General features: G+C 38.0%; 1 protein-coding gene across 1 annotated transcript in view; it reads right to left on the bottom strand.

The window, feature by feature from the left end:
- LOC127863333 (conserved oligomeric Golgi complex subunit 7-like) overlaps positions 1-25,190 on the bottom strand; it is a 49,457-nt gene that overhangs the window by 15,327 nt on the left and 8,940 nt on the right. Inside the window, exons 2-14 of the mRNA XM_052402755.1 lie at positions 24,566-24,658; positions 23,825-23,869; positions 22,783-22,838; positions 22,096-22,180; positions 21,106-21,195; positions 11,942-12,010; positions 10,306-10,341; positions 9,281-9,401; positions 5,806-5,888; positions 5,047-5,157; positions 2,340-2,498; positions 1,007-1,061; positions 266-396 (exon numbers count right to left, since the gene is read on the bottom strand). Of these exons, the coding sequence (XP_052258715.1) occupies positions 266-396; positions 1,007-1,061; positions 2,340-2,498; positions 5,047-5,157; positions 5,806-5,888; positions 9,281-9,401; positions 10,306-10,341; positions 11,942-12,010; positions 21,106-21,195; positions 22,096-22,180; positions 22,783-22,838; positions 23,825-23,869; positions 24,566-24,658 (1,134 nt within the window). The remainder of the gene's footprint in view (positions 1-265; positions 397-1,006; positions 1,062-2,339; positions 2,499-5,046; positions 5,158-5,805; positions 5,889-9,280; positions 9,402-10,305; positions 10,342-11,941; positions 12,011-21,105; positions 21,196-22,095; positions 22,181-22,782; positions 22,839-23,824; positions 23,870-24,565; positions 24,659-25,190) is intronic.

Genomic DNA, 25,190 nt, shown 5'->3' on the forward strand with positions numbered 1-25,190 from the left:
CTCGGTTTACATACTGGTAAGACAGTTAACCCTTTGCATGCTGGGAAATTTGTCGTCTGCTAAAATGTTGTCTGCTAAATGTATAAAATTAGCATTTTCTCCGATTTTTTTCCAAAGAATACTATCAGAATAGCCAACAGTTTGTATCCTGATGAGACGCCACGTTTTGTGGCGTCTCATGTGGATCCAAACTGTTTGCAAAGGCCTATAAAATTTGGTTCTAGCGCTGAAAGGGTTATTGCTTATCCTAATCTGACAATCCTACCAGTTTGATGTTCTCCAGTTCTCGGTTCAGCTGAGCCTCCTCGTATCCTCTATACTTGAGTAGGTATGGAGTGTAGGGGCTGTACACCATCACCAGTAGACACTCCATGCTGCGTACATACTCTACGTTGTCTGAAACACAATCATCGGGGATATGGGAGGTGTGAAAATCCGGGGACAATACTTAATTTTTAGCCCTTTCCAGCTGAGAAGCAAAGAGAAATCAGCTATGTGCAAACAGCATAAAACCAGAAAAGCCTGCGAGTAACTTGCAGTCTGTTAAGGTTTTATGCTGTTTGCTGCTCATCAGCATCTAAGGATTAAAAATAAAAAATTAAGCCTTTAAAACTTGAATCTAGTATGAAAGGTCTTTAATAAAATTTAACTTTCTAAGGGACTAAAAATGCGTCAAAATACGTATCTAAGTGTTAAGAATTAAGGCATGACAGATCCAAATTGTGCAGTGTAATGAAAACATTATAAAGTCTACACTATTTTTAACTCTTCTTTAATATGTATAAGACCAGAACAATGAGATAATTTAAAAAAGGGGCACACAAGGACCTATACTGGATAATAAAATACACCTAGTAGATTAAAAGATGATGTATGGAAAATTGATGATACAACCAAAGATATTGGAAAACAGGGGATCGGAAAAGCTAACCACAAACACTTTGTATTCATTGGCATTGAAGCGATGGTACCACTTTCATTAATAAAAAAATCATGATCAACTAACCTTTCATGTGATTTTCAGCAGCCTTTTCAATGCTTTTAGCAAATCGCTCTGAAATCTGAAAATGATTCAAACATGCTCTCAGTACTAACAAGCAAATTCGTTGAATTAATATCCCCAACCAATATGCTTCTGGACACAAAAGTGTTACATTTGACACTTAAAAAAGCATTTTTTCAAGATACAAAGGGCCATAACTCCGTTATTAACAGATGGTGTACAGTGCCATTTGGCGTGCATCATCCTCTTATCCATATATATACTCATACCAAGTTTCAATGAAATCCTCCAAAGCGCTTCCAAGATATGACTCCGGACACAAAAGTGCTGGATGGACAGACGGACGGACGGAAAGACAGACTGACGGACAATGCCAATGACAATATCCCTCCGCCTATGGCTGGAGAATAATAACGTTGTGGAAAGATTTAATTGATGTATTGAATTGTTAATCATGAACGAATATGAGTCGCATTCTGAGAAAACTGGGTATAATGCATGTGCGTACAGTGTCGTCCCAGATTAGCCTGTGCAGTCCGCACAGGCTAATCAAGAATGACACATTCCACCTGAATTGAATTTTCGCCAAGAAGAGACTTCATTTAAACAAAAAATGTCATAAAAGGGGAACGTGTCGTCCCTGATTAGCCTGTTCAGACTGCACAGGCTAATCTGGGACGACACTTTACGCACATGCATTAGGCCCAGTTTTCTCAGAACGCTACTCATATTATCATACTTCATTCAGCCTCATACAGACCTTAGTGGCAGGTAAATCCCCCTGCTATTTTGGTTTAAATATGTAACAAAATGTGGTTCCTTAACTTAAGTAATATAAAATTTATATTCCTCTCCTACTTTTGGTGAAAAATATGACCACTTTGAAATTCTTGTAATGCCCTGATACCATATATGATGTTTGTTTACAATTTTATGAAACCTTGATAAGTTATTTCATGTTCTCACAATTTTATGATATCCTAGATACTATTTTATATTTTTATCTTATTGCAATAACAGAAGCTAAAAAGTTTCTGACAGTTGTGTAAACTGTAACCCTTATGTTTTGCCATTTTATGCAACATTAACCCTTTCCCACTAAGAAGCAAAGTGAAAAGGGTTATAAGCAACCAGCATGAAACCGAACAGCCTGTGAGTAACTCACAGTCTGTTCAGATTGTATGCTGTTTGCTGCTCATCAATATCTAAGGGTTGCAAAAAAGCCTTCTATATTTGACTCTAGAAAGAAAAGGCTTTACTTTAATTAGATTTTCTAAGGGACTGCAAACAGACCAAATTGGGCTTGTGAGCAGGAAAGGGTTTAAAGTGCCCCTACCTGTTTCAGCTCTATAAGCCCCAGTAGGGGCTCTTTCTTCTGCCCCAGGAAGGTCGTGAAGCAGTCGGTGAGGGGAGGGTCCAGCCCACCCAGGCTGTCTGTGAGCAGCTGACACACCACGGGCAGGGGGTCGGGGAATATCTGCCCACACCACTTCATCTGAGGACAAAACAACAAGAGTAAAGCAGGAGGTTGGGGAATATCTGACCACACAACTTTATATGAGGATAAACAATTTCAGTTAGCTTTTTAATTTTAGCAATTGATAACAAACATTAATATAACATCAATACGTTTTTGGGCAAAATATAATACATAAAAGAAAACAATGATTGAATACATGAATAAGAGCACCTCATAACAGGTGCCACGCTCGGCTACCGATGCAGTTTTGAATAAATAAAAGCTTGTCAGAATTTATTTTTATTTTTATATTTTTATTAAAGGTCACAGTGACCTTGACCTTTGACCTAGTGACCCAAAAAATGGGTGTGGCATGTAGAACTCATCAAGGTGCATCTACATATGAAGTTTCAAAGTTGTAGGTGGAAGCAATTTGATTTTAGAGCCAATGCTCAAAACCTTAACAAAATGTTAAGGTTTTAGCACGACGCGGACGGCAGACGACACGACCAGCTGGCTATGACAATACCTCGGGTTTTCTCCGAAAACGCCGAGCTAAAATTTGGTTTAAACAAAATCTGTTTGTGAAATACTATCCACCCCCAATATATTTGACCTTTGACCTTGAAGGATGACCTTGACTTTTCACCACTAAAAATGTGCAGCTCCATGAGATACACATGCATGCCAAATATCAAGTTGCTATCTTCAATATTGCAAACGTTATGGCCAATGTTAAAGTTTGACGCAAACAAATCAACAAACCAACAAACAAACAGGGAAAAACAAAATGTCCCCCAGTATAAACTGGGTGACATAACAAAATTGGTTTAAACAAGACGTTTGTGAAACACTATGTCACCCTACCCCCCCCCCCCCCCATATATATAACCTTTGACATTGAAGGATAACCTTGACATTTATCCACTCAAAATGTGCAGCTCAATGAGATACACATACATGCAAAATATCAAGTTGCTATCTTCAATATTGCAAAAGTTATGGCCAATGTAAACGTTTGACGCAAACAAACCAACAAACCAACAAACAGACAGGGCAAAAACAATATGTCCCCCAGTATAGACTGGGTGAAATAAAAAGCATGTTTTTTTTTTCATTAACCAAATACAATTTATAACAATATTTAAACAAGAGCTGTCACCATAGGATGACTTATGCCCCCTATAAACGCTTGATCGAAGTTATGAGCTTTTTTCAAAACCTAAACACAGATTTCGAAACCTGAACGCGGACCCTAAATTCAAGGTCAAGGTCACAGGGGTCAAAATTTGTGTGCGTATGGAAAGGTCTTGTCCGTATACACATGCATACCAAATGTGAAGGTTATATCTCAAGGGACATAGAAGTTATGAGCATTTTTCGAAACCTAAACGCAGATTTCGAAACCTAAACGCGGACCCTAAGTTCAAGGTAAAGGTCACAGGGGTAAAAATGTTTGTGAGTATGGAAAGGCCTTGTCCATATACACATGCATCCATCCAAATATGAAGGTTATATCTCAAGGGACCTAGAAGTTATGAGCATTTTTCGAAACCCAAACACAAAGTGTGACGGAAAGACGGACAGTCCGATCACTATATGCCACCTTTTCTTCGAAAAGGGGGCATAAAAAAGCTTTAAATCATACACTTTGAGCCTCCATTTTTAATAGACTAAATGTGGCTATGTAATAATTGAAATAGAGATAGCAGAGGGTTCAATCAAGACTGTGGACTTCGAGATCCCTCCCCAAAGACCCAGAGTACTGGTTCTACCAAGGAAACAGACTCGAGAGTCTCAAAAAGCTTTTGGCTTTTGATGCAATCAAGACTAACATTTTAAGGTTTCACTTAACTAAACAAGAGTAGTTGATAATACAAAAGACAGTAGGTCTGGAAATATCTGACAACTTCATCTGCCAACAAAATACAATCTATTAACCCACACCACATGCTAACAACCTTGTTGTTTAATTCCTACTGTTGAGAACTGAGAATAACAGTATCTTTATTCTTAAAATGTTTTCGCAAATTAAGTGAAAAAAATAAAATGTTCTTGTTCATTTCAAACTTTGAATAAGCATTATAGTTGCAACTTGAACTAGTGTTTGCTTCAAACTTTTAATAATTTCAAACAAGATATGTGTTTGCCAGAACCACTATGTCCCCTTTTGCGCCGCTTTGAAGCTACATATTTGACCTTTGACCTTGAATGATGACCTTGACCTTTCACCACTTAAAATGTGCAGCTCCGTGAGATGCACATGCATGCCAAATATCAAGTTGCTATCTTTAATATTGCAAAAGTATTCACTAAATAAGTGATTTTGACCCATATATTTGACCTTTGACCTTGAAGGATGACCTTGACCTTTCACCACTCAAAATGTGCAGCTCCATAAGATACACATGCATGCCAAATATCAAGTTGCTATCTTGAATATTGCAAAAGTTATTGCAACTACTATAGTGGTGGGGAACATAAAAACCTGCTTCTAAATTAACAAAAAAAAATATTATTTTTTTAAAACGACAACCATTCTTTTGTCAGAAAATAGATTGATGAAATGGTGATTCCACCCCACCTGTGAATGCCATGTAGACAGCAGGTGGTCATACAGCTGATTGATCCACTCTATGAGAGTCTCCTCCGAGTTATCCTCAACAATGCACTTCCACTGCTTCAGTAGAACACTCTATAATACAAAGAGTTGCTGCCCTTAGAACATACACTAATTATCTGCCTTGAAAATAAATAATTTAAAAAGCATATTTTGCTCTCAAATGCATTAATTGATGTAATAGTGACATTTAATTTACATGCCATGCATTGAATGTGCCCTTAAAAATATAATAACATCCGGAAATGTACCTGTAAAAGTAACTTTTAATTCACAACCGTGGTATATAGTTTAACTGTGCTTTTAGAGATAATCTAATAACCTATATGTTCCTTTAAAATAACATTTAATGCCTTGACTGTGCAATGAGTACCAATAAATCTTCTATAAAATTGCATTCAATTGTTAAAGAGTGCCATTTAAATACTTTAAATGCCTATAAGCCTCAAAAAGTTGCTTTGGCGTAGTGGATATGGCATCCACCTAGCGACAAGGAGATCCCAGATTCAATAAACACTGTGAAAGCGTTCTTTAGACATCCCATGAAATACTGGTCCTACTCAGGAAAATGACTCAATAGTGTGTCAATAAACATCACGCTTTCCATGGAATGGAGCTTAAATAAATAGGTTTAAACTTTAAGCATTTATATTTACATGCCATGTAGAAATCGTACTCCTAAAAATGAAAAGCATCTGAGAATGGAATGGCCTGCCTGCTCACCTTGTGGCACATGTTGTAAAACTTGTACAGCTGAGGAAGCCTCTCTATTGACCTGAAGATGGCTGTGTACTTCTGGGCAGCCTCTGAAATGGGGAAACCACCATATGAGATTCGTTCTGGGATAACTGGGCTTAATGCATGTGAGAAGTGTCCTCCCAGATAAGCCTGTGCACCTGGAATTACTGGCGGGGTTATGTGTAGTTACCCAGAATTACTGGCGGGGTTATGTGTAGTTACCCAGAATTACTGGCGAGGTTATGTGTGGTTACCCAGAATTACTGGCGAGGTTATGTGTAGTTACCCAGAATTACTGGCGGGGTAATGTGTAGTTACCCAGAATTACTGGCGGGGTTATGTGTAGTTACCCAGAATTACTGGCGAGGTTATGTGTGGTTACCCAGAATAACTGGCGATGTTATGTGTGGTTACCCAGAATTACTGGCGGGGTAATGTGTAGTTACCCAGAATTACTGGCGGGGTTATGTGTAGTTACCCAGAATTACTGGCGAGGTTATGTGTGGTTACCCAGAATTACTGGCGAGGTTATGTGTGGTTACCCAGAATTACTGGCGGGGTTATGTGTAGTTACCCAGAATTACTGGCGAGGTTATGTGTGGTTACCCAGAATTACTGGCGGGGTTATGTGTAGTTACCCAGAATTACTGGCGAGGTTATGTGTGGTTACCCAGAATTACTGGCGAGGTTATGTGTGGTTACCCAGAATTACTGGCGAGGTTATGTGTGGTTACCCAGAATTACTGGCGGGGTTATGTGTAGTTACCCAGAATTACTGGCGGGGTTATGTGTAGTTACCCAGAATTACTGGCGAGGTTATGTGTGGTTACCCAGAATTACTGGCGAGGTTATGTGTGGTTACCCAGAATTACTGGCGGGGTTATGTGTGGTTACCCAGAATTACTGGCGGGGTTATGTGTAGTTACCCAGAATTACTGGCGAGGTTATGTGTGGTTACCCAGAATTACTGGCGAGGTTATGTGTGGTTACCCAGAATTACTGGCGAGGTTATGTGTGGTTACCCAGAATTACTGGCGAGGTTATGTGTGGTTACCCAGAATTACTGGCGGGGTTATGTGTAGTTACCCAGAATTACTGGCGAGGTTATGTGTGGTTACCCAGAATTACTGGCGAGGTTATGTGTGGTTACCCAGAATTACTGGCGGGGTTATGTGTAGTTACCCAGAATTACTGGCGAGGTTATGTGTGGTTACCCAGAATTACTGGCGAGGTTATGTGTGGTTACCCAGAATTACTGGCGAGGTTATGTGTGGTTACCCAGAATTACTGGCGGGGTTATGTGTAGTTACCCAGAATTACTGGCGGGGTTATGTGTAGTTACCCAGAATTACTGGCGAGGTTATGTGTGGTTACCCAGAATTACTGGCGGGGTTATGTGTGGTTACCCAGAATTACTGGCGGGGTTATGTGTAGTTACCCAGAATTACTGGCGAGGTTATGTGTGGTTACCCAGAATTACTGGCGAGGTTATGTGTGGTTACCCAGAATTACTGGCGAGGTTATGTGTGGTTACCCAGAATTACTGGCGGGGTTATGTGTAGTTACCCAGAATTACTGGCGGGGTTATGTGTAGTTACCCAGAATTACTGGCGAGGTTATGTGTGGTTACCCAGAATTACTGGCGAGGTTATGTGTGGTTACCCAGAATTACTGGCGAGGTTATGTGTGGTTACCCAGAATTACTGGCGGGGTTATGTGTAGTTACCCAGAATTACTGGCGGGGTTATGTGTGGTTACCCAGAATTACTGGCGAGGTTATGTGTGGTTACCTAGAGTTACTGGCTGGGTTATGTGTAGTTACCTAGAATTACTGGCTAGGTTATGTGTGGTTACCCGGAATTACTGGCTGGGTTATGTGCGGTTACCCGGAATTACTGGCTGGGTTTTGTGTAGTTACCTGGAATTACTGGCCAGGTTATGTGTAGTTACCCAGAATTACTGGCCAGGTTATGTGTGGTTACCCAGAATTACTGGCTGGGTTATGTGTAGTTACCCAGAATTACTGGCTAGGTTATGTGTGGTTACCCCGAATTACTGGCGGGGTTATGTGTGGTTACCCGGAATTACTGGCGAGGTTATGTGTGGTTACCCGGAATTACTGGCGGGGTTATGTGTGGTTACCCGGAATTACTGGCTGGGTTATGTGTGGTTACCCGGAATTACTGGCAAGCTTATGTGTGATTACCCAGAATTACTGGCGGGGTTATGTGTGGTTACCCAGAATTACTGGCGAAGTTATGTGTGGTTACCCGGAATTACTGGCCGGGTTATGTGTAGTTACCCAGAATTACTGGCCAGGTTATGTGTGGTTACCTAGAATTACTGGCCAGGTTATGTGTGGTTACCTAGAATTACTGGCCAGGTTATGTGTGGTTACCTAGAATTACTGGCCAGGTTATGTGTGGTTACCTAGAATTACTGGCCAGATTATGTGTAGTTACCCAGAATTACTGGCTGGGTTATGTGTAGTTACCCAGAATTACTGGCCAGGTTATGTGTAGTTACCCAGAATTACTGGCCAGGTTATGTGTGGTTACCTAGAATTACTGGCCAGGTTATGTGTGGTTACCTAGAATTACTGGCCAGGTTATGTGAGGTTACCTAGAATTACCGGCTGGGTTATGTGTGGTTACCCGGAATTAATGGCCTGTTATGTGAAATTGAAAGGAAGTATCCGTGAACTATTTAGAAACAAACGACTGCAAATGGAAAAATATTAAAAGATTAGTGTCTACTTTGATATGACTGAGGATTTTTTTTTCCAAGGAAAAATGATTAAATTTTTAATCAAAACAACAAAAAGTGTTGGTCTGGAAAAACTGGGCTTTATGCATTTGCTTCAAGTGCTGTCCCAAATTAGCCTATGCAGTCTGAACACGCTAATCAGGGACAACACTTACTGCCTAAACCAGATTTTAATTTAGAAGAGACTTATTTCAAACAAACAATTAAACAAGATATGTGTTTGTCAGAAACACTATCTCCCCTTCTGTGCCGCTTTGAAGCTATATGTTGGACGTTTGACCTTGAAGAATGAACTTGACCTTTCACCACTCAAAATGTGCAGCTTCATGAGGTACACATGCATGCCAAATATGAAGTTGCTATCTTCAATATTGCAAAAGTTATGGCAAAATGTTTAAGTTGGAGCGAACAAACACACAAACCAACCAACCAACCGACAGGGCAAAAACAATATATCCCCCACTATAGTGGTGGGGGACATAAAAAAGGCGGAGAGTATCCTGACTGATTAGCTTGTCAGACTTCATCTGACTGGATTCTCATTTAGAAGCGACTTGAAACAGAAAATTCCATACAAGCAGAAAGTATCGTCCCTGATGAGCCTGTGTGGACTGCATTGGCTAATCTGTGACGACACTTAAAGCACGTAAATTAAGCCCAGTTTTCCTAGAACACTGCACAAATATTTCCTCACCAACAGACTGTGAGTTGAAGGCGGCCATTAACTGCGGACTGAGGATGGCCTCAAGTCTGTTTTTCAGCTTCTCCAAGTGATCACACCTCTCTTTATAGTCCGGCGTGTCCACCAACATTTGCTGTAAACATCAAACATAATGGTGGGCATAGAGAATATTGAGTTAATGTTGAAAACAACTTTAGCATGTTAAGATAACCTTAACTGCAAACATTGTTGGCAGTGTTGTTTTCGGGGCCAAACATGCGCCAGTCAAAAATAATTTGCTTCAGTCTTCTGTGTTCCATGATGTCATTTCGATTGACATGTCTCCACAATAAAATAAGAACCCTAAAAGTAGACGAAATAGAAACCAGACTTTATGTTCATATGTGCAATGGTTAAAGGGGCCTTTTCACGTGTGGGTCAATTGACCAAACAAAAAAACAAATTGTTTCAGATTCGCAGATTTTCGTTGTAGTTATGATATTTGTGAGGAAAAAGTAATGCTGAACATTTACCATGCTCTAAAATATCCATCATCTTTTGACGATTTAAAAACCTGAAAATTATAAAGCGTTGCAACGCAAAACGATTAAATAATTTGGAGAGTTCTGTTGTTGTCTTTATATTTTGTGATACTATGTGGATTGCTTATATAAAGTAGGAAATACATCACTCATTGTATGAGCGCGGATGGCCGAGTGGTCTAAGCGATAGACTTTTACTCCAGGGTCAGTGTTTCGAGCCCAGTTGAGGGTTACTTTTTGTTCCTTCTTTAATTTTATTCTTGTTTTTTTACTTAAGCTTTTTAGATCCAATGTTTAAATTTATCAATAAAGCATTTAATGACAAACTTCAATACATGCCAAAATCTGGAAAACAGGTTCTTTTAAGTTTGATTGAAAGCTCTCTTGATTGAAGAAACCAGCTTACCATAAAAATTTCACATAGCTCGGACGCATACACTTATGCAGACTCCAGAGCAAGTAGGATAGGTTGCTTGTTCTTTGAAAAGTCGAGATAAAGAAAACTATAACACTCACCAGGCTCTGCTGCATGCCCGATAACTTGGCTGTAATCTACAAAACAAAATTTAACCTTTTACCACTTATATACACATTTTCACGCATTTGTAGTCCCTTAGAAAGTTATATATAATTAAAGACCTTTCTTACTAGATTCAAGTTTTAAAGGTTTCATTTCCAAACCTTAGATACTGATGAGCAGCAAACAGTATAAAACCTGAACAGACTGCAAGTAACTCGCAGTCTGTTCTGGTTTTATGCTGTTTGCATTTTCACTTTGCTTCTGAGTGAAAAAGGGTTATTACATATGAAAGTTGTGTTGAAACCTATGAATTAAAGGATGGTTGCATAAAAAGCAATGGGCTTATTGTGACATTCTCTATTCCGATTCCTGGGTAGAACCAGTAGTTGGTGTCAGTACAGAAATCTTGCGAATGCTCACAGAGTCACGATCAAATCCCAGACCTCCTGTCATCATTACTACTACACAACTGCAACCTCAGGGGCTTACATATGTGGCTGTGTTCTGTGAAAAGGGGGTTTAATGCATGTGCTTAAAGTGTCATCCCAGATTAGCCATTGCAGTCCACACAGGCTAATCAAGAACAACACTTTCCACTTTTATTGTAGTTTTTGTTTAAAGAAAGTCTCTTCTTAGGAAAAATCCAGTTTAAGCGAAAAATGTTGTCCCTGATAAGCCTGTGCGGACTGCACAGGCTAATCTGGAACGACGCTTTATGCACATGCATTTAACCCCTGTTTCACAGAGCACAGCCCATATTTATATATGTACACATGTATGGAGTACACTGCTAGTTTGATGCCACAGCTAAATGTCACATTAAAAAATGACCTGAGTGGGGAGATAAATTGTATGCTTGTGATGTAAAATTTATTTGTCACAAGTAAAAACATTCACTTTTATACCGTATTGATATTGATTATCTTTTAGTCACAAAATACTGGTTCATGTATGAAGAACATTTCTCCTTTGGTACAGTGCTTAAAGTCCCCATTTAAAGTATCCATTCTAAATTTAAAAGCTTAAATACTTCTAGTGTGACACTGGCACATTTTTTATATTTAAATGAAGGTTGGTTGTGAATCTATTTCCTTTGATAAATTATGGAAATGTGAATTGCATACAACTTCACGTCGAGCAAACGCTTTGTAAAACGTTCAGATTACAAATGAATCCGCTCTGTAAAAAAGTGGATTTAATGCATGTGCATAGAGTGTTGTCCCAGATCAGCCTGTGCAGTTCTCACAATCTAACCAGGGACGCCACTTTCAGCTTTTATTGGTGTTTTTTTAAGGAAGACTCTTCTTGACAAAAATCCAGTTTCGGCGGACTGCACAGACTAGTCTGGGACAACACTTTACCCACGTGCATTAAGCCCTTTGCATGCTGGGAAATTTGTCGTCTGCTAAAATGTCGTCTGCAGAATTTCTAAAAATAGCATTTTCTTCAAAAAATTTTCCAAAGAATACTATCAGAATAGCAAACAGTTTGGATCCTGATGAGACGCCATGTTCTGTGGCGTCTCATCTGGATCCAAACTGTTTGCAAAGGCCTTTAAAATTCGGTTCCCGCACTGAAAGGGTTAAGCCCCCTTTTCAGAGAGCGCAGCACAAGAAAATAAAGCATTCATACCGCTTGTATATCTTGTGACTGGAACACATCTTCGAGATCAGCACTAAGAGTCGTCCAGTTATCAGCCTCCTTCATACATACAAAAACAACAGAGTTTGCACAAGTTACAATGAAGGTTATAGGTTATGTGTGAGTTGAACAAGAAGTACTGGTATTGAGGTTATTATTTTATTCCTTTTTTTATGTATCAATATTTTTTATATCTGTAAACAAAGCTCTTTACTAAAATTACTTCTACCATTTTTCCATTAAATAAGATAATATTTTAGATTTATCCTCCATCTTTGCAAAAATGTGGAATTAGAATTTTGTTACAGATTTCTACTTGTTATATAGGTCTTCATTTTATTTTGTCAATAGCATATCAAGGATTTTTATTTATATATATTCCAATAAACAACCAATTTAACAATTACTTACCTTTCAAAATTACACATAAAATTACACCAACAAGCAAAACAAAATACCATATATGATAGGTAACACAAATAAAACAAGAGGGCTTGAAAGGCCCAAAGTCGCTCACCTGAGATAAAAAGAAATGACCTGTTTTTGCAGCTCAAGATATCAATGGAACAAATGTTCTAACCAAGTTTCATGAAGAATGAACAACAAATGGCCCCCTGGTGGCCATGTTTTTCAACAGACCTGAACCATTTTTGAACTCGTCCAAGATATCATTGGGACAAATCTTCTGAGAAAGTTTCATGAAGATCCGACAATAAATGTGGCCGCTACAGTGTTAACAAGGCAAATATTCATGACGCACAACCGAAGACAGACAATTGACAAAAGGTGATCACAAGAGTTCACTCTGAGCAAAAAATATTATGCTCATAAAGATTGTCACCATGTTTGAAGATGATATTATTAAAACTGATTGAGTCAAGACATGATAACAACATTTGCACTCAGCAAGTCTCATTCAGATTGAACTAAAAATGTGATTAAAAGTATTCACAATGTTTCACTATAAACAACTGTAGACACCAAAAAAAAAATACCACCACCCCGAGAGCCTTGTTTATAAACAAACATGAACTATTTTCAGACTCACCTTGCAATTATGTTTCCAATTAAAAAATCAATAAATCCGTTTAAAAACACAAATCTTTGATAATGTGGGTTATTGTATTAAACAATAAAACCCAGTTTATTTTAGCAGAAATGTGGACCCTTCAACGGAGAGTATCTTGAGCATATTAGTATGTTGATGAATAAAGAGTTCTCTCAAATTCTTGTGTAAGAGTTACTGCCCATTCTATACCAGTAAATAGAAATTCTGAGATCACTTCCTATCTGGCATTGAATTCCAAGGCTTAAACCTACAGAAACAATGGCTGTTTGTAAAACATGCATGCCCCCCATATGGGCTGTCCGTTGTAGTGGCAGCCATTGTGTGAATACAATTTTTGTCACTGTGACCTTGACATTTGACCTAGTGACCTGAAAATCAATAGGGGTCATCTGCGGGTCATGATCAATGTACCTATAAAGTGTCATGATCCTAGGCAAAAGCGTTCTTGAGTTATCATCCAAAAATCATTTTACTATTTCGGGTCACCGTGACCTTGACCTTTGACCTTGTGACCTCAAAATCAATAGGGGTCATCTGCAAGTCATGATCAATCTACCTATGAAGTTTTATGATCCTAGGCGTATGTGTTCTTGAGTTATCATCCGAAAACCATTTTACTATTTCGGGTCACCGTGACCTTGACCTTTGACCTAGTGACCTCAAAATCAATAGGGGTCATCTGCGAGTCATGATCAATCTACCCATGAAGTTTCATGATCCTAGGCGTATGCGTTCTTGAGTAATCATTCAAAAACCATTTTACTATTTCAGGTCACCGTGACCTTGACCTTTGACCTAGTGACCTCAAAATCAATAGGGGTCATCTGCGAGTCATGATCAATGTACCTATGAAGTTTCATGATCCTTGGCCCAAGCCTTCTTGAGTTATCGTCTGACAACCACTTGGTGGACGGACCGACAGACCGACCGACTGACATGAGCATAGCAATATACCCCCTCTTCTTCGAAGGGGGGCATAAAAATCAAAATAAAAAAAATATTTATTAATCTGCAGAGATATTTCTTAGTTATATAACAAAAGCATCACAAAATGTCTGGAAGAGGTAAACCAGCAGGAAGGAAGAGGAAAACTCAGACAAAACTGCCAGAAAATCAGGAAACTAGAGTGTTCACAAGCTTTTTTACTATGTAAATATAAGGAAAAAGACCCCCTCCCCTGGCGGCCATATTTTTTTACAGATCCAAACCATTTTTGAACTCAACTGTCCTATCCAGAAAACAAATGTTCTGACCAAATTTCATGAAGATTGGGCAAAAAATGTGTCTTCTAGACTGTTCACATTTTTTCACTTTATACATATAGAGAAAACTTCCCCACCCCCTTGGCGGCCATGTTTTTCCACCCATCATGACCATACTCGAACTTGTCCAAGAAATCTATAAAATCGATATTTTGAAAAAAAGAAAGATGATAAGGCAAACAAGGGCTTTTTGTAATATGCATGCCCCCCATGTGGGCTGTCAGTTGTAGTGGCAGCCATTGTGTGAATACGTTTTTTGTCACTGTGACATTGACCTTTGACCTAGTGACCTGAAAATCAATAGGGGTCATCTGCCAGTCATGATCAATGTACCTGTGAAGTTTCCAAGGCCTTATTATTCTTGAGTTATCATCAGGAAACCATTTTACTGTTTCGAATTACTGTGACCTTGACCTTTGACCTAGTGACCTGAAAATTAAGAGGGGTCATCTGCTAGCCATGATCAATGTACCTATGAAGTTTCATGATCCTAGGCGTAAGCATTCTTGAGTCATCATCCGGAAACCATTTTACTATTTCGAGTCACTGTGACCTTGGCCTTTGACCTAGTGACCTGAAAATCAATAGGGGTCATCTGCCAGTCATGATCAATGTACCTATGAAGTTTCATGATCCTAGGCTTAAGCATTCTTGAGTTATCATCCTGAAACCATTTTACTGTTTCGAGTCACTGTGACCTTGACCTTTGACCTAGTGACCTGAAAATCAATAGGGGTCATCTGCCAGTCATGATCAATGTTCCTATGAAGTTTCATGATCCTAGGCGTAAGCATTCTTGAGTCATCATCCAGAAACCATTTTACTGTTTTGAGTCACTGTGACCTTGACCTTTGACCTAGTGACCTGAAAATCAATAGGGGTCATCTGCCAGTCATGATCAATGTACCTATGAAGTTTCATGATCCTAGGCGTAAGCATTCTTGAGTTATCATACGGAAACCATTTTACTGTTTCGAGTCACTGTGACCTTGACCTTTGACCTAGTGACCTGAAAATCAATAGGGGTCATTTGCCAGTCATGATCAATGTACCTATCAAGTTTTATGATCCTAGGCGTAAGCATGCTTGAGTTATCATCCGGAAACCATTTTACTGTTTTGAGTCACTGTGACCTTGACCTTTGACCTAGTGACCTGAAAATCAATAGGGGTCATCTGCCAGTCATGATCAATGTACATATGAAGTTTCATGATCCTAGGCGTAAGCATTCTTGAGTTATCATACGGAAACCATTTTACTGTTTCGAGTCACTGTGACCTTGACCTTTGACCTAGTGACCTGAAAATCAATAGGGGTCATTTGCCAGTCATGATCAATGTACCTATGAAGTTTCATGATCCTAGGCGTAAGCATGCTTGAGTTATCATCCGGAAACCATCTGGTGGACGGACCGACCGACGGACCTACCTACGGACTGACTGACATGTGCAAAACAATATACCCCCTCTTCTTCTAATGGGGGCATAAAAATGTGACTTCTAGAGTGTTCAAAAGCTTTTTTTACTATTAAATATAAGGAAAATGACCCCCCCCCCCCCCTGCCGGCCATGTTTTTTTACCGATCCTAACCATTTTCAAACTCAACCGTCATATTTCAGAAAACACATGTTCTTACCAAATTTCATGAAGATTGGACCAAAAATGTTACTTCTAGAGTGTTCACATGTTTCCACTATATACATATAGAGAAAACTGCCTTGCCCCCTGGCGGCCATGTTTTTTCACCGATCTAAACCATTTTCGAACTCGTCCGAGATATCAATAAAACAAATGTTTTGACCAAGTTTCATGATGATTGGGCAAAAATTGTGACGTCTAGAGTGTTCACAAGGTTTCTCTATAGCCATATAAACAATACTGCCCCGCCACCTGGCAGCCATGTTTCAAGGGAGAGTATCTTGAGCATACATGTTGATGAATAAAGAGTTCTCTCAAATTCCTGTGTAAGAGTTACTGCCCATTCTATACCGGTAAATAGAAATTCTGAGATCACTTCCTATCTGGCATTGGATTACACGGCTTAAACCTACAGAAAAAATCAAAATAAAAAAATATTTATTAATCTGCAGAGATATTTCTTAGTTATATAACAAAAGCATCACAAAATGTCTGGAAGAGGGAAACCAGCAGGAAGGAAGAGGAAAACTCAGACAAAACTGCCAGAAAATCAGGAAACTAGAGTGTTCACAAGCTTTTTTACTATGTAAATATAAGGAAAAAGACCCCCTCCCCTAGCGGCCATATTTTTTTTACAGATCCAAACCATTTTTGAACTCAATTGTCCTATCGAGGAAACAAATGTTTTGACCAAATTTCATGAAGATTGGGCAAAAAATGTGTCTTCTAGACTGTTCACATTTTTTCACTATATACTAGGGATGTCAACGAATATCCGAATATTCGGTCCCGGACCGAATATTTGGATACTGTTTTCCGAATCGAATATTCGGAAGAAAAAAAAATCGAGTTATTTCAAAGAATTTGTATTCGTAAAAATCGTTCACACATTGTCAAAAAAGTTGTTCCTCGTGTCATAATGTTTATTCCGGTTGGCGCGATAATGCGTCGCTATGGTGATGACAGTATACCGGTCATAAATCCCGCTAACAAAGCCAGACACTTTGTGTCAAAATTATGATAGGTGCAAATTGCGTCGGCAATCAAAACACACCCTGCACTTGGTCCAATGACTCGAATTACATTTAAAATTATCAAAGATTAAATGAGTAAAGGAAAAGCCAAGTTTGTGTAAAAAAACAAATAAGACCGTATGGCAATTAAAACACCGACCCGTCATGATCTAATAACTCGAATTACATTTAAAATGATCAAAGATTAAATGAGTAAAGAAAGAGCCGACTTGGTGTGAAAAACAAAACAGATCGTATGGTTATAAACACGTTGTCCAATCAAAAAAGCTTTTAGAAAATAATTTACTCAACCTCTAATGAGTATTTGCGTATCGTATGGTCCAAACATTAATTAATTACTCAATATTCAATCAGATATTATACTAAAAGAAATGTTTTTGGAATTGCACCCTCATTTAATTGAAAATATTATAATTGCTACACGCATAAAGTAAACATCCGTCCAAGCTAAATGCCACCTACGCCTTCCGCTGCTTGGAAGTATTTCACGACATCATCCGATAAGAAGTCGCCGATCCAAGTGTCTTTTCAACGTGGCAACTTTAAAAGACTGACTGTTTAGTCTGTTAAACATGTTCAAAGTGTGTTGTGGCTATGTACATAATTCGTTTAAGTTCAGCTTTAATTATATGTAGATCTAACTTTTTTGTCATGTAATTATTTTGTCGTCTTGTAATATAATGTTTCTCGTTCTATTGTTGATGTACGATATTAATAGTTTAAAAAAAGTCTTTGTCATTCAATTTTAACAATAAAAAGTAATCAACAAAATCAGCTTCGAATTAGCGACGGCAACGCTGTGTCAATAATTAGTCACTTCTGGTGAACTTCCGGTAAAAACGAAAGTAGAATTCATGGACTAATGGTACGGTAAACAAAGTTGACTTTTTTCCAACAGATGTTGACCGAATATCCGAATATTCGTTCGGAAGGGTGACCGAATATTCGAATACCGAAATCGGTATTCGTTGCCATCCCTACTATATACATATAGAGAAAACTGCCCCACCCCCTGGCGGCCATGTTTTTCCACCCATCATGACCATACTCGAACTCGTCCAAGATATCTATAAAATCGTATTTTGAAAAAAAAGAAAGATGATTAGGCAAACAAGGGCTGTTTGTAACATGCATGCCCCCCATGTGGGCTGTCAGTTGTAGTGGCAGCCATTGTGTGAATACGTTTTTGTCACTGTGACCTTGTCCTTTGACCTAGTGACCTGAAAATCAATAGGGGTCATCTGCCAGTCATGATCAATGTACCTGTATAGTTTCATGATCCAAGGCCAAATAATTATTGAGTTATCATCAGGAAACCATTTTACTGTTTCGAGTTACTGTGACCTTGACCTTTGACCTAGTGACCTGAAAATCAATAGGGGTCATCTGCCAGTCATGATCAATGTACCTATGAAGTTTCATGATCCTAGGCGTAAGCATTCTTGAGTTATCATCCTGAAACCATTTTACTGTTTCGAGTCACTGTGACCTTGACCTTTGACCTAGTGACCTGAAAATCAATAGGGGTCATCTGCCAGTCATGATCAATGTTCCTAAAAGTTTCATGATCCTAGGCGTAAGCATTCTTGAGTTATCATCCGGAAACAATTTTACTGTTTTGAGTCACTGTGACCTTGTCCTTTGACCTAGTGACCTGAAAATCAATAGGGGTCATCTGCCAGTCATGATCAATGTACCTATGAAGTTTCATGATCCTAGGCGTAAGCATTCTAGAGTTATCATCCTGAAACCATTTTACTGTTTCGAGTCACTGTGACCTTGACCTTTGACCTAGTGACCTCAAAATCAATAGGGGTCATCTGCCAGTCATGATCAATGTACCTATGAAGTTTCATGATCCTAGGCGAGAGCATGCTTGAGTTATCATCCGGAAACCATCTGGTGGACGGACCGACCGACCGACCAACAAACCGACCGACATGTGCAAAACAATATACCCCCTCTTCTTCGAATGGGGGCATAAAAATTTGACTTCTAGAGTGTTCAAAAGCTTTTTTTACTATTAAATATAAGGAAAATGACCCCCCCCCCCCCCTGCTGGCAATGTTTTTTTTACCGATCCTAACCATTTTCATACTCAACTGTCATATTCAGAAAACACGTTCTGACCAAATTTCATGAAGATTGGACCAAAAATGTGACTTCTAGAGTGTTCACATGTTTTTACTATATACATCAGGGGTGTGATTGAGGCAAAGTCAGAGGGGAGGAAAGTTCTGTCGACTGATTTTGACTACACAAATGGCGCGCATAACGCAATGACAAACCTGAAAACAGACATTAAAATAAACAACTTCTTGAACTTCATAACAATATTTCTTTATAAAAACCTGTTAAACTTCACATTTAACATACTGATGATGCAAAGTAAACAGTTAAGTAAGTATTTATTGTGATCAATAGCAGCAGTTTTTCAATGTATTGAATTACAGTTAATGGACTTAATATAAACAAACGCACTTGAGTGTTCTTCTTGTGTTAATGATGTATTAACTGAGTTTAATTAATATATTTAATTTGTTTACCTTTCAATATCTTGCATTTCACATCTTCAATCAGCTCAACGCTATTTCAGTTAACTGAACAGCGTGACAAACATAATAAAGCAGAATATGCATATGAATCTGATTATACACAGACCCACAGACATATAAATCAAATCATGTTTGTCTATTTCCATGTTCAAATGATACTCTTTTAAATTGTTTTACTTCGCGAGTAGACTAAACTCCAATTTGCAAACACTGGTTTCCGTGACACAAATTCAGTGGGCACATTTCTTAACAAAATATGTGTTGCTTGTATCTAAAACGTAGTCTTTTTTTTGACAAACACATTTCATTATTCCTATCAGACTAGGTGATGTCAGTCGTTTATTCGATTGCTATTTGTCATTTCAATAATCTTAATTTTCTCTTCACAACGGCGCCATTTGCAAACAAATCAGCTGAGCGCATTTTAAGAAAACGATTTTAATTGGAAGATTGGGAAACGACAGCCAATTATATCGCTCGTTTTAAAAATGCTTAGGCAGAATCTACCAGTGTAAAATGCAGAGAGATTTCACAGGCCGCGGATATTTCGGGCCGCTTATGAAATACGTCCGCCGAATCGGTGGTAGCCCCTCTCCCCCACATTTCAATAAAACGAATTTACGCGTATCTCAGAAGTGACCTCCAGGACAACCCAATCCGCGGAAATCCGCGGATCTGCGAAAAAATCACACCCCTGATACATATAGAGAAAACTGCCTTGCCCCCTGGCGGCCATGTTTTTTCACCGATCTAAACCATTTTCGAACTCGTCCGAGATATCAATGAAACGAATGTTTTGACCAAGTTTCATGATGATTGGGCAAAAATTGTGACTTCTAGAGTGTTCACAAGGTTTCTCTATAGCCATATAAAGAATACTGCCCGCCACCTGGCAGCCATGTTTTTCAACGGACCAGAACCATTTTTGTACTCAACCAACATATCATTTAGACAAACATTTTGACAAAGTTACATGAAGATTGGGCATCAAATGTTCACAAGGTTTTTCTTTTTTTTGACCTAGTGACCTAGTTTTTGACCCAGCATGACCCAGTTTCGAATTCAGTCGAGGTATTAATGGGACAAATGTTCTGACCAAGTTTCATAAAGATCGGACAATAAATGTAGCCTTTGGAGTGTTCACAAGGCAATATGTTGACCGCGCACGATGCACGACGGACAAAAGGCGATCACAAAAGCTCACCATGAGCACGTTGTGCTCAGGTGAGCTAAAAACAATAGGATAAGAAGCTTGAATATTTAATGCAAACATAGAGACTACACATATTAACCCTTTCTACATCAGAAGCAAAGTGAAAATGGCTTTTGCAACCAGCATAAAACAACAACAGCCTGCGAGTAACTCGCAGTCTGTTCAGGTTTTATGCTGTTTGCTGCTCATCAATATCTTAGGGTTGGAAATGAAGCCTTAAAACTTGAATTTAGTAAGAAAACTCTTTAATCAATTTAACTTTCAAAGTGACTACAAATGTGTCAAAATATGTATCTAAGGGGTAAAGGATTATGAAATTCAGTTTCCAAACAGACAGAGTCATACTGTTTCAAGATATTTGCAGAAGTATGGGATAAGACCTACTTTGAGGGCATCCGCAGCGAGGGTCATTCGAGATTTGATGGCATCGAGCTTTAGAAGCGTCTGCATTGACTGAGATGTGTCCTGCTCCACCTGCACATGAGATGTATTTGAGCCACAATCTGGGAAAAATGGGCTTAATGCATGGGTGTCAAGTGTCATCCCAGATCAGCCTGTGCAATCCACAGAGGCTAATCGGGGACAACACTTTCTGCTTTTATGGAATTTTTCATTTAAGTGAAGGCTTTTCAAACCAAAATCCAGTTTAGACTAGAAGTCCCTGATTAGCATGTGATCAGTGCACAGGCTAATCAGGGAAGGGACGACCTTTCACGCACATGCATTTAGCCCAGTTCTTTCCAGAATGAGGCTTTTTTAATAACAATGTTTGTGTTCTCAAAACAAATGTTTTTCTACACAAACTGTATCTTCCAGTAACCAACGGGTGTAGTAAAAGCATCATCAATTTTAAAATTTGTATTACTGATAATTTATCTCTGACCTCATTACATATCTAAAACTTTTTGGAAAATTGTCGAGTTCCAGATCCTATATATATTGAAATCTGGCTTGATAACTATGTGTGCATAAATTTTGTTAAACCTTTCAACTGGATATTTTTATTAAATCCATTTATTACAATAATATTTAAAAAGTTACTGTTGTCTAACACTTTCTGTTATTAACTTTAGGGTGATAATTATATACCCCAGTACACTGACAAACTAAATTCCCATTCACATACACGGGTATCTTAGACACTGAAATATGAGCCAAGTTATGTGAAAACAGATCTTATGACATATGCTGCCAGTGTAGCTCTAGGAGCCACCCTGTCTGCTTATGATACGACCAAACCTTGTGTGACTTTACAGTGGAAGGTGTAGCTCCAGAGCAGACTGTGAGAATGGAGCTCCTGATCTGGAGATACATAACGTTGTCTGAATATGGCATAAGACCTATTTTTGCATGACCCAGGTAAAATTAGAATACCTTCTGTATGTCATGTTTGACAGACGCCATCTGATCCTGCAATAGGGCAGCTTCTTGTTTCACTGCCTCAATTTCTCGCATCACTCTGGAGAGGAAACAACTGTCTGCATTGGACTTTGTACATTTTTACAAAGTGAGCTATGTTTTGAATGTTTTATGCAATTAATCTTTGGATATTTTTTTGTTGAAGTATTGTTTAACATTTTGTAATCTAACAAGATATTAAATGTTGAATTTTCTGAAAACCAAGGACAAAATTATCATACTTAATCTGCCTATTTACAACCCAACAATAAGTCCACAACATCTTTATTAAATTTGATGCTTATATAAATTGCAAAAACATTCTCCAAAAGATTTTAAATGCTACATAAATTTTGCTTTATGACTGTTCATAAAATCAAGATTTGCCTAGGTAAGCATGAAGGAAACCTTGTTGATTTTGATTTTAAAATGTACTGATAGTCTAAGACAAATTAGAAAAGTATTGGGCAAACGTTCATTATCAACTTATGTAACTGTGTAAACACCTTGGTAGTTCATTATCAACTTATGTAACTGTGTAAACACCTTGGTAGTTCATTATCAACTTATGTAACTGTGTAAACACCTTGGTAGTTCATTATCAACTTATGTAACTGTGTAAACACCTTGGTAGTTCATTATCAACTTATGTAACGTAAACACCTTGGTAGATTCTGTATAGCCTGTTGACTAGCCTCTTCAATCACATTGTTCACTTCCTGAAAAATATAATATATTATAAATATAAGTTATTAAATGCATTCACACATTTTTTTCCATTGGAAATTATTTGTATACAAATATTTAGTTACAGCAAACTCTACAGTTCATCACCAGAAGTTGACTTAGATTGGCATTGCTGTGTGAAAAACGGTTAGTCCACACAACAGAGATGTTATTTTTCGCTTTTATGGAATTTTCGTTTTAAAGTTAGTCTCTATTAATGTTAAATCCAGTCATGGTGGAAAATGTTGTCCCTGATAAGAATGTGTGGACTGCACAGGCTTATGTGGGAAATTACATAATCCACCTGAATTAAGCCACATTTTCCCATATTTTTCTAATATTTTTGGCACATCATAATTTCATGTCACATTTTAGAAACACCACTTTATATTACACATAAAATGTTTCTGCTCAGGTATTTCTGGATGATAATAGAACAAACTCATTAAATCAACTCTAAAGGTTAAATCCAGGATTTATTTTTTATTGCTTTCATGTCAAAAAATGAGAATTTCATTCTATTTGCCTTTTTCATTACCTAAACAAATAAGCATAATTAAGTTCCGAAATATCATAACATCATCTTCCAAATATTTGAGTCGTGTACTGAGGAAAATGGGCATTATGCATGTGCGTAAAGTGTCATCCCACATCTGCACAGGCTAATCAGGGATGACACTTTCCGCCTAAACTTGATTTTCAGTAAGGAGGGACTTCCTTGAAACTAAAAATACCATTAAAGCGGACTGCATAGGCTAATCTGGCACGACACTTTACGCACATGCATTAAGCCCAATTTTCTCAGAACGCGACTCATTTGATCTCAGTGCTGCACTTCCAAATGTTTAGCACTTAGTTATTGATGGCATACAATAAAGATCAAATAAATGGGAAGTTTTAGTTTGTAAGATCAATTAATTAATAGCAACAGAACCATCCATCTTTGACATTCACAAATATAAGTAAAATGTTCACAAACCTGTATAAACACTTGCAGTTTCATCACAAGAGTAGTTGCGTATTGCTGAAATAAAACATAATCAAGATTGTTTAACCCTTTCCCACTTAAAAACGTATTTTGACGCATATGTAGTCCCTTAGAAAGTTAGATTTAATTAAAGACTTTTCTTAATAGATTCAAGTTTCAAAGGCTTTATTCGTAACCCTTTGATACTGATGAGCAGCAAACAGCATAAAACCTTAACAGTCTGCAAGTTACTCCCAGGCTGTTCTGTTTGTATGCTGTTTGCCATTTTCAGTTTGCTTCTGAGTGGGAAAGGGTTAAAAACAAACACGTTGTATCATGTTTCTGAGACGTTGTATCATTGGTGTTGAATATTATAATAGCAAACAAAATATGTCTTCCTTAACATTGTACAAAAAAATTATAAATAAATGTTTATTCTAGATTAACAAATTACCAATTAAGATTTGTCACAACATCAATTTGAAGCAGGTTGGCATGAACAGATTGTCACATGACATCAACCTTTACCACTTAGATACGTATTTTTACGCATTTGTAAATTGTAATTTAATTAAAAACCTTCCTTTCTAGATTCAAGTTTTAAAGGCTTTATATTTTCAATAGATACTGATGGGCAGCAAACAGAATAAAACCTGAACAGACTGCGAGTTACTCCCAGACTGTTCTGGTTTTATGCTGTTTGCACATAGCCATTTTCACTTTGCCTCTAATTGGGGAAAGGGTTATACTTACATCTTTAGCCACACCTTGTTCCTTGTTTGTAGCAAAGGCATTGTTAACCCAATCTTTAACATTAAATTCATCGTCTAAAAACTTGGTGTAATCCTGAAAAATAAACAAATTAAACTAGGTGAAACAGTTAAAATAGGTCAAGCTGAAGAATTGTTGGTGATGCATAGAGACATACTTTTATAGCAACATGTTCATAAAATGTGTAAACATTATTAATGGGTTGAGCTTTGCTTACATATGATGTTTTTAAATAAATGAAGCGTCAATTTTGTATTCAAATACATAACAGTTTATATAAGTCTAGATATAACTTATAACAGATAAAACAAGACTATTAATCTGGGAGTTAGAGCACATGTCTTAGTCTTTCGGAAAGTTGCCCACGTTTTACAAGACATTCCATCTGGTAAACTTTGACATTTTACCAGACCGAAAAAAAAATTACAAGACCAAAAAACATTTAACCAGACAAGGCATATTGGGCAAATTTGTTAATTCTAAAAGGTAAGACAATTGGACTAACAGATACTGTCAGTATTCACATTTATTTCCAGTAACATAGAGACATTAGCTTCAGCAAAGATCATTCAAAAAAAGAGGTCAAAACACTGCGTGACCTCCGTTT

This window comes from Dreissena polymorpha, unplaced genomic scaffold (assembly GCF_020536995.1).
Source record: "Dreissena polymorpha isolate Duluth1 unplaced genomic scaffold, UMN_Dpol_1.0 chrUn005, whole genome shotgun sequence".
In the NCBI taxonomy this organism is placed as follows: Eukaryota; Metazoa; Mollusca; class Bivalvia; order Myida; family Dreissenidae; genus Dreissena; species Dreissena polymorpha.